The sequence below is a fragment of the Physeter macrocephalus genome, unplaced genomic scaffold (genome assembly GCF_002837175.3).
Source record: "Physeter macrocephalus isolate SW-GA unplaced genomic scaffold, ASM283717v5 random_53, whole genome shotgun sequence".
In the NCBI taxonomy this organism is placed as follows: domain Eukaryota; kingdom Metazoa; phylum Chordata; class Mammalia; order Artiodactyla; family Physeteridae; genus Physeter; species Physeter macrocephalus.
This window is the reverse complement of record NW_021145344.1, coordinates 1-10,448: the sequence shown is the minus strand read 5'-3', so window position 1 is coordinate 10,448 and position 10,448 is coordinate 1. Positions and strand designations below refer to the sequence as shown.

Here is a 10,448-nt window from a genome sequence, read left to right as displayed (position 1 = left end):
AGCCGCCATCCTCTGAGTACTAACCAGGTACTAGGAAATTCACATAAATTATTTCTAAGTCTGCAAAGCCTAGCTTTTTATGTCTCACTGATGAGGAAACAGAGGCTCAGAGAGTTAGCACCCAAGGTACAAGTGGTAGATTGGATTTTTGGATTCCCTAATAGGGTTATACATCCACAACCCTTGCCATGTGACTTCGTAGCACCTCCCACTGTGGGTGGAGTTTATTCCCTGCCCCATCAGGGTACTGTCCATGTGACCAGCTTGGGCCAGTGGACTGTTAGTGGAAGGATGTGATGGGAGTAGAGGCTTTAAACGTGCCATGTGGGGGCCTCAGTGTTCATCACGAGAAGAGCAGGCCCCAGGGAGTTGCTGCCCTTTTCAGACCTCAAGACTCTGAGACACAGATGTGGCACAGAGGGAAGGAGTAAATCAAGCTGAGAAATGCATGACAACATATCCTTAGGTTACAGGATTGAGGAGAAAAAAAATAAGAGTGACTACAGCCTTGAAATTCCCCTATACACAACGAGTAGCTCCAGTAAGAATTAACCTCCTTTCATAAAATGGGCTGAGCTCTCTTGGTTCTGGAATTGAGGGTTTTGGAAAAGAACACACAAAATGCAGGAATGTGGGATTTCATTATCTCTAGTTTAATTTGCCTGTTTACACACACGATCTGTGTGTGTACATAACAGTGGTAAGAGCCATTCTCTAAATACAATCTGGTACTCAGACTACGACAGATGCATGTGGAAAATGAGGCGCCAGTGAATGAACCTCAACACGGAGAGACAAACCAAGCACGGTGGTATTCTGTGATCACAGATGCCCTCAAAAGCCTCTTGTTCAGCACCTGGGGAACAGACACTTTTCAAAAGACAATACAAGGCTACTTCAACAGGACACCCAGACCCCAAATGGTACTCCAAAGAACATATTAGTTTCTCTGCCTTCTCCAGAGGAGCCATAAAGTTCTAAAGGCTTAATCAAGAAAAAGGAGGCAGGAGGATTATCACCTGCTATGCACATGTGCTGGGCATTTTACATACATATTCCCTTCATCTTGACAGTACCACCTCCATTTTACAGATGGGGAAATTGAGGCTTGACCAGGGTCAGACACGATTTGGACCCACATCTCACATTTGCCTAAACTTTCAGCCTTGCCACGCTGTCTCACACAGGGATTGAGAGCATGTTTCCTAGAGACAGGCAAAGGTGCTAAGACTGAATAGGAAGTGGCAGAAGACTCATCAATATACAAGATTCGATAATGGACGCTTTCCACGGAGTCAATGTAAGGCTGAGCCTGAATCAGACCTGCAGGAGAGAAATGTCTGGACATGTAAGTGGGACAAGTGAACTTCTGGCGTCACCTTGTGCCTGTTGCCTTTTGGTGCTGAACATGAAACGTAGGAGAGATGTCAATCCCTTCAGCAAGCCCCTGCCACCTACCCCAGCCCCACTTCCACCACCCCCGTTTTCAGATGTAAGCTCCAGAGGGCAAAATAATTCTCCCGGGGCCCATCATAGCTTGCCAATGCTGCCAAAGCGCCATGGTGACACCTTCGAAATCTGTCAGGTGTTTCTGCCACCTTTGGGTACAACGTATCACACCCCACATTTTGATCGATATAGGTTAACCTGTGGCCAGATGAGACATGAACTACATATTTTAAGTACATATTTATACGCAATACATTTTACACTGAAGATTTTCCAGACCTCAAACTCCTACCAACCTAAGCTTGAGTTAAGCCAGGCAAGTGTAGTGCTTATCAGTTAATGCTATTACCAGGCTTGACTGGGGGGGAGGGGCGTCAAAGAAGCTTCCAGGATGATTATCCAAAATGCAAGGGGCTTGGTTTGAAAGGCTTAAGGGGACACCCTGAGAGAGGGAAGGGGTATCTTATCACAGAGCGGTAACTGTGCCTTTGTGGGGCAGAGGGGACAGGGCATCTCACCATTCCTAGAACTCCCAAGGTGAGGGCCACACAAGGATAAGGCTGGAAATTGAGAAGTGCTGCCAAGGGGAAATAAAAGCTTGAGTTCAAGGGCAGATGAAGAGGCCTGTTTGGTCTGGTTTTGGTGCTGGTCCAAGTAAGAGGAGGGTGGGCCCAAGTCAAGTCGCCATTTATCAGGGACATTTTTGCAAACAGGTTGGCTTCTTGCCATCAGAAGCAAGGGAAGATATTTTCGTCCACTTCTGACTTATCATAACGTTGTCCAAAAGGGTAAAAGTGCCTTGGGCCACAGCAATGAACAGAAGGCTTATTATCACGCAACTCTGAAGCACCATTCAGTCTACACCACTGACGTGTGGTCAGGGGAGGTTCAGTGCAAATATGCATTTTGCAAAATTACCCTGACTCAGCTTAAAATTCAACAGGTTATTAAAACGTCTGCTTTCCGGTTTTATTCTTAACAAAGAGTCCCGTGAGCTTGAATTTAATACCGTAAGCCAAGAGTGTTCTAAAAAACCCTCAAAGCAATCTACACACGTGCCAAAGTGCAGAGTCGTGAGTTATTTTTGGGAGTTCTGTCAACAAAGAACAAATGCCATGATTGTTATCAAAAACTATAAAGCATTCACTCACAATAGAAGGGGGGGGGGAAGTAACCTTATTGCTCCGAAAACCAATATATAATAGACAACATGGACAGAAAATTATCAATGTTCATTACCTAAAAATCATACAATACTCTGTCGCAGAGGCACTCCAGTTTAACTGTTTTGGTAGCTAATCACAAGCCACTTGCAATATTTGACATTCCGCGGACGAAATAAATACTACAACCAGAATGTGTCTTTCAGGCAGTTGGGTGTTCTATAAAGAACCCTGCTGGAAATAAATGCTTCTGCAAAACTGACCAGAGGGAAGTACTGTTAAATAACAGCATTAATAGCCATTGGCACAGAAGACAGGAAGAATCAGGGAGCATCTGATGGCAGCAGAGGAGAGTCCTGAGGCCCCGGCCCCACTTCAGCCACACAACAGAGGCTTTCCCGATCTCGCCCTCTCGCTGAGCCTGAGCTTGGCCCTCTAGGGCCAAAAGGGATGTTCCAGATTAAGGTCAAGTCTTGCCAGGAATGCAAAGTGCCTGACTGGGAGTGGCAGTGCTTGTGACACAGGGCGATGCCACCAGGGACAGTCTGGGGCCTGACCTCGCCCGCCCCCCAGACTCCACCCCTCCCCCGCCCCACACGCTGCCCGGTAAGCTTCCTCGCGGAAGCGGGATCAATAATTTAGTCGATAACTAAGAAAAACAAGTGGAAAATCTATTAGCCACTGTCCTGCTGCCATCCCTTTTGCTTCTCTCTTATTTCTTGTAACTGTCTTGCTTCAGATTCAAACTCGAGCTCTGGGGAGGAAGTCCTGGAGAGAAGGATTTCAGATACCAACACCGGTACGTCCCGTACCAGCCCAGCAGACCGAACAGGGTGCCAAACACTTTCTGGGACAAGTTGTGAAAGTAAACGGCCGTGCATAGAAACATCCACACCCAGATGAAGGTCAGGAAGCCCAGGGCGACCCCCAGGGTGGTGATGGCCGCGTGAAGCCAGTGGCTTCGGTCCGTCCTCACCTCGTGCAGCACAGCCATCTCCTCCACAATCATGAGGGCACAGAAGGTCAGCAGGAAGGAGTGGCCTGAGATGTCAAAGCCATGCCAAAAGCCTCCTTCCCCGTGGCACTGCTGCTTACTCTGGTGCTCCTTTCTCACCCCCTCCAGGGCTGGCGACTGGTAGCAGCTGCCCGTGTAGTGCTCGATGTTGGCGAAGACGGCTGTGCCCGCGTACCAGACGGCCGTGCCCACAAGCAGTGTGCTCAGCCGCCGCAGGACCAGGCTGGCCTTGCCCATCAGGTGGTAGTTGGTGAGGGCGATGAAAGGCAGGAGGAGACAGAAGGTCCAGGCCCAGGCCACTTTGACAAAATACCTGGCAGAGGAAGAAAGTGGGAGTGAAGAGCGGGGACATGGCAGAGAGGGAACAATGTCATGACTCAGGACTCTGGACTCTGGACGGAGGGAAAAAGGAGAAAGAGGTGATAAAAGCTATAGACAACAACTTTACTCACTAAGTACTGTAAGTGTATGAACTATTGAATCCTTACACAACTCTATGAGGTAGGTACTGCTATCATCCCTATTTTACAGAGAAGAAAACAGAGGCACAGAGAAGCATCATGCCCAAAGCAGAGGTCATCAGTGGTGGAGCCGGGATTTAAACCCAGGTTCTGTGATCTGAAGCACTATGTTATTTGCTGAGGAAAGTAATTACAGAGCTTTCACATACATCCACTTTCCCATAGAATACTCACACTTACCTCGGGGGGAAGGTGTCATGAGCCCCATATTATAAAGAATAGTTCAGTAACTTGCCAGGATCACATTCACATGACCAGCAAGCCCAGGTTAAACCAAGGTTTGGCCAGCCCCAAAGCCCATGCTTTTTCTACACCAAGGCTTTTTCCTACGTGGTAGAAATGATCAGACACAGCTTGACTTCATGCTAGAAGACCCAGGTTCAAATCCTGACTCCAACTTATTACCACACCTCCAGGCCTGTTTCCTGACTGTTAAACAGAACTGAGGGGACCCAACGATTTTTAAATCCAGAGCCAATGATTCACTTGTTCCCTTTCAATAATTAACTAGCATAGAGGTGTGGAGCAAAACACCAGAATCCACGGCAACTCGCAAAAGACAGGGACTTGTCTGCCAGGCTCTTCAGCTCCCAGCTCACCCAGGCCAGATCAAGCAGCAGCTGTCTTGTCTGCCTCCCCTGCCCTCATCAAAGGTGGCTGACCTGGGGACCAGGTACGGTAAACACATATGCAAGAGACTTGCGAGGGACCATGACGACTCTCAAAATCTATTCTCAGCCCAGCCTCCATGGGCAGGTAAGGAAGGAAGGTGCGCAAAGGACAGAAGGACTCTTCCTGGGTTCCAAAGGTTCTTCAGACACTACCCAAGGGCCTGTCGCTAAAATCTTCCCTGGGACTGATATGCAAGGATCTGGCCACAGCCAAGACCTGTCAGGTATTTGATGAAACTGCTGGAGAGAGAAACCAGGGTTTTAAGTAGATAACCAAAGTTGGACTGACTTTTGGGAGATGCTGCAGACACTGTACCTCCCAAGGAGAGTCGAAGCTCACGTCAGGGGAGGAGTTTTATCTTTCAGAGTTTCCCTTTACTATTGCAACGGTGTTTGTGTCGATACACTTAAAATCCAAGAGGTTTAAAAAAAAAGGAGGGGGTGGGTGGACTTAAGGAGAAGTCTCAAAGAGCCCGGCTGGGATGGTGTTCCTAGGCCACTGCCGCGAACTTTGAGTGGCTGAGAAAATCCAAGCAGATCCAGGGGAAATGTCACGGACTGGAGGGTTCCACTCCGGGGCAACTGTCTTGGCACGGGGGTTGGCATGGGCTAGGACAGGCTCTCAAAGGTGGGGGGCGGCGGGTGCTGGCGAAAAAAGGCAGGTCTGCTTGCCCCACCCAGGTGTGATGGGATTCTGTCACCAGCTGGGGGGTATCAGATTTAGGGCGGAGGCGCAGGGTCTGACACTGGCAGGCAGGAGGGAGGTGGCATCTCCCCCAGGGCAGGGGCCAACTCCTAACCCCAAAGGGAGGCAGGGGGCGCAGCGACACAGGCAGGTTCACCCCCGCTTCCCACTCCCCCACCCCTACACACACCACCCTGCCCATCACCCCCGCCCAGTCAAACTCAGACTGTCTGGTTTGGGTGTGCAAACGCGACTTGCTAGTGACATTAGCTATTCCGGGGTCCCTCCATCGCGACACGCGTGCAGACGCTGCTGTCACGAAGGGGAGAAGGATCTCCCCTTCCAATGACTCGTCCATCAGGGCAGCTAACTCCCGGCTCTCTGGGCAAGGCGACAGCTACGGCGGGGACAGGAGAGGACCCGGGGCGCACTCACACGTTGAGGACGTTGCGCTTGTTGCTGAGATAGCTCTCGGGCAGCGGGGAAAGCTCCTTGAGGAGGGAGCCCGCCAACATGGAGGCCACCAGGGCCCAGGGCAGGTAGCGCCGTACGGCCGCCCGCACCAGCGTCCCCCTGAGGGCCCACGCGCAGCGTTCCAGATGCTCCATGCCCGACCTGTCGGCCACCGTCAGCCTCCCCGTGCCCTCTCGGCCACCGTCTCGCCCTTCGTCTTGGCCGGCGCCACCACCTCCCTTTGAGCGCACGCGCGCCGCTCGCAGGCCCCGCCCCCGAGGAGCGTGAGCGCTCCGGAGCCCGCGCGCTCCCCCTCCTGGCCACCGGCGGCCTCTGCAGCGCTCCTGTTTCCAAAATCCTCGCTTGCCTCCTTGCCTTCTCGAAATCCCGCCGCCAGGGAAACATGCTCCAGGTAAGACGGGCTCGAATCTCATCCTCTGTGCCTTGCTCTGGTCGGAGGAAAAAGCGCTTGTGGAAATATTTGCTGGAGGTGGGGAAGAATAAACGTAGCGCTGTAGGAATTGGAGCAGTGGTCCCAGCATCATTTAGTCTCTCTTGGAGATGCTTCCTCCATCTGAGCCTTAGTTTTCTCATCTGTAACATGGGGAGCCAAGAGGAGATCAACCTTTCCCAAGTTAGTTTATGAACTCGAAGTTCATTATGGTGGTCCAGACATACGGACATGAGAAAATAAATGCATAAAATAGCCATTAGATTTACATTTTACATTATTAGCTTTATTTTCACTTTTAAAACAACTGTGATTGGTATTGAGAGAAAATGCTGGACGCTGGAGGTTAATGGCCATCAGATGAGGGCGTTGATGACTTAGTCACTCGTTTATCACAGAGTTAAACCCACTCATGATGACTTAGTCACTCGTTTATCACAGAGTTAAACCCACTCATCCCCTGTCATGACTGGGTGTCTAATTGTTTCCCAACCTCGTGGCATTTCTTTGCCACTGTATTAGTTTCCTAGTACTGCCATAACAAATTACCACAAATATGTTGGCTTAAACCAACAGAAATTTATTCTCTGACAATTCTGGAGGCCAGAGTCTGAAATGAAGCTGCTGACAGGATTGGTTCCTTCTGGAGGCTCTGAGGGAGGACCCTTTCCATAGCTCTCTCCTAGCTTCTATGACTGCTGGCAGTCTTGGCATTCCTTGGCTTGTGGCTGCATCACTCCAATCTTTGCCTCCGTCTTCATGTGGGCTTCTCCCTTCTGTGTCTCTGTGTGTCTTCTCTCCTTCTGTCCTAGTTATTGGATTAGGGTCCACTCTAAATCCAGGATAATCTTATCTTGAGATCCTTAATTATATGTGCAACGACCCTATTTCCAAATAAGTTCACATTTCTAAGTACCAGGGATCAAGACTTTGACATATCTTTTTTTTTGGGGGGGGGGGTGTCACCATTCAACCCATTACATCCACCTTAACTGTTTTTGCTATGTCCGTATACCACCAATACTATTATTTGCTTAACATTTTTCTTTAAACAACACACGTTTAAAACTGAAATACTTATTCAATAGCCTCCCAAGCAGAAATATCCATGGAATAATAGATTCTGTGTGCCAGTTATGTTTTTTCTATTACAAAAATAACATTTCTATTGAAATAGGCATCATCTCTAGCTGCCTAAAATAATCTCGTGTCCCTAAACCAAGGATAGCTACTGCACTTTGGGAAACACTGGTCTGATTTACACGTATAATACAATGCTGTTTAAAATCTCTCATGCAGAGAATCAATAAACTAATAGGAGTAAAAGTATTAATGCCTTAAAACTGTCTCAAGGTGATCTTCATATCGGTAAATTGCATTTATCTGATCATAGTTTTTACATAGCAAGACGTCTCTGGGTCTTCAAAAAGCTAGGTTGAAAAAAGCAAATGTACTGATGATTATATTAATTTGCCTTTTCATGATTGGAGACAAAAACCACACAGCTGGCAAGATGTTAACTGTGAAGGCAGCTTGTAAATAGTATCTGAAACCATCTGTATCTCCTGAAGATTGTCAGGTGCTGAATTATTGTTACTTTCCATAGCAAGCTGCATAATGGTTAAGAACAGGGAGGTAGGGCTTCCCAGGTTGTGCAGTGGTTAAGAATCCGCCTACCGGGCTTCCCTGGTGGCACAGTGGTTGAGAGTCTGCCTGCCGATGCAGGGGACACAGGTTCGTGCCCCGGTCCGGGAAGATCCCACATGCCGTGGAGTGGCTGGGCCTGTGAGCCATGGCCGCTGAGCCTGCGCGTCCGGAGCCTGTGCTCCGCAACGGGAGAGGCCACAACAGTGGAGAGGCCCGCGTACTGAAAAAAAAAAAAAAAAAAAAAAGAATCTTCCTACCAATGCAGGGGACACGGGTCCGATCCCTGGTCCGGGAAGATGCCACATGCTGTGGAGCAACTAAGTCCATGCGCCACAACTACTGAGCCTGAGCTCTAGAGCCCGTGAGCCACAACTACTGAGCCCGCATGCCACAACTACTGAAGCCCACGCGCCTAGAGCCCATGCTCTGCAACAAGAGAAGCCACTGCAACGAGAAGCCTGCACACCTCAATGAAGAGTAGCCCCCGCTTGGGGGCTTCCCTGGTGGCGCAGTGGTTGAGAGACTGCCTGCCGATGCGGGGGACACGGGTTCGTGTCCCAGTCCGGGAAGATCCCACATGCCATGGAGCAGCTAGGCCCTTGAGCCATGGCCGCTGAGCCTGCACGTCCGGAGCCTGTGCTCCGCAATGGGAGAGGCCACAACAGTGAGAGGCCCGTGTATCGCAAAAAAAAAAAAAAAAAGCCCCTGCTCGCTGCAACTGGAGAAAGCCCGCACACAGCAACAAAGACACAATGCAGCCTAAATAAATAAATTTATAAATAAATAAATAAATTTATAAATAAATAAAAAAGAACGGAGGTACACTGGACATTATTAGCTAAGTGGTCCCCCTTGACGAAAACTCAGATGCTAATCCTCCACCGCGAAGAAAAGGGGAAAGGGCTCTAGGTGACAGAAACTCTAAACATCACCCAGAGGAACCAGCAAAAACATACCTCCTGTATGTTTTAGGATTTGTATTTCTCTAGAAAGGAAACGGGTTTGTTCTATTTGAAACTCTATAACTTAATCCCTGGAGATTTTTGAAGACTGAGCTACACCCAGACCTGAAAATTTGTAGGTCTCTAAAGTTTTCTTTTCTTTTTTAAAAACTTCAACCCATGTGAAGAAATACATATTCATGCTGTGGGCCCAGCTGTGTGCTGGAGCGAACTCATACGGATGGCGAGAACAGATAGTTAAATTTTCCGGACTTCTGCAGCTGATTGTTAAAGCCAGTATTAAAAATCACATTATATAAATGAACAATTAAATGCACAATAAATATTTAAAACCCATCATTTCCAAATTATTTTACTCTGTTTCACTATTACCTATGCCCCTGAGGTTGCTTACATCTATTGTATAGTATGTTACTGTGCAACTTTTCCCAACTGTGTGTTCATTGCTGTCACATTTGTAGCTTGAAACCAGCCCTGGTAGGAGTATTTACACCAAGGGAAATGGCAAGTACTATAAATCAGGGCTTTATTTGGTTTGTCGACTGTCTAGACTGGGATGCAACTCCACTTGTCAAACGTGGTTGAACTGAAACTATAGGTTGGCTATGGATACAAGAGTCCAGCAAATATCAATGAAAGCATTCTGGGAGAATCAATTCGCTATATGGAATTTACAGTAAAGAGAATTTGTTTATTTTATTATTTTAAAATTATGGCTACACATTCTTTATATTAAGAGAAAGTTGGGGAATCCCTGATGGTCCAGTGGTTAGGACTCCATGCTTCCACTGCAGGGGGAACAGGTTCGATCCCTGGTTGGGGAAATAAGATCTGCGGTGTGGCCAAATAAATATTAAATAAAATTTGGGGACTTCTCTGGCAGTCCAGTGGTTAAGACTCCAAGCTCCCAATGCAAGGGGCATGGGTTCGATCCCTGGTGGGGGAACTAGGATCCTGCATGCAGCACAACGCAGCCAAAAAAAAAAAGAAAGAAAAGAAAAAAAAAGAGAAATTTATAATACACTTATGTACATACATACTTATACATTTTCCCCTAGAGAGACAGTTGTTAAACATTTATCAACAAATCACTGGTTGTGATCCAGTACACATATAAATATATATATGTATATAAATATATATATATTGTATATATATATAAATATATATATTCATTCATAAGTGAATATAATGCTAATAAATATATAGGTATAGCTATAAATATAGCTTTATGACAGTTCATGACAGAGTTGCCTCTACTATGTGTGAGGCACTCTAATATTTTCTATTCAATTATAAATTCAATTTTTTAAACATGCTGGTCATGACCCATTGAATTGATTTTACAACTCACTAATGGGTGGGGATCTGTAGTTTGAAAAACACTTCACCTGATTTGAAGGCATTGGAGAACCATGACCTTCCCTTTCC

General features: G+C 47.4%; 1 protein-coding gene across 1 annotated transcript; it reads right to left on the bottom strand.

The window, feature by feature from the left end:
* Positions 1-611: 611 nt before the first annotated feature.
* On the bottom strand, positions 612-9,368 carry FITM2 (fat storage inducing transmembrane protein 2). The gene is made up of 2 exons (XM_007123015.4): positions 5,940-9,368; positions 612-3,940 (listed from the first exon to the last, which is right to left on the bottom strand). The coding sequence occupies exons 1-2, from the start codon at positions 6,500-6,502 to the stop codon at positions 3,325-3,327; spliced, it is 1,179 nt and encodes a 392-aa protein (XP_007123077.2). The 5' UTR covers positions 6,503-9,368; the 3' UTR covers positions 612-3,324.
* Between the last annotated feature and the right edge of the window lie 1,080 nt (positions 9,369-10,448).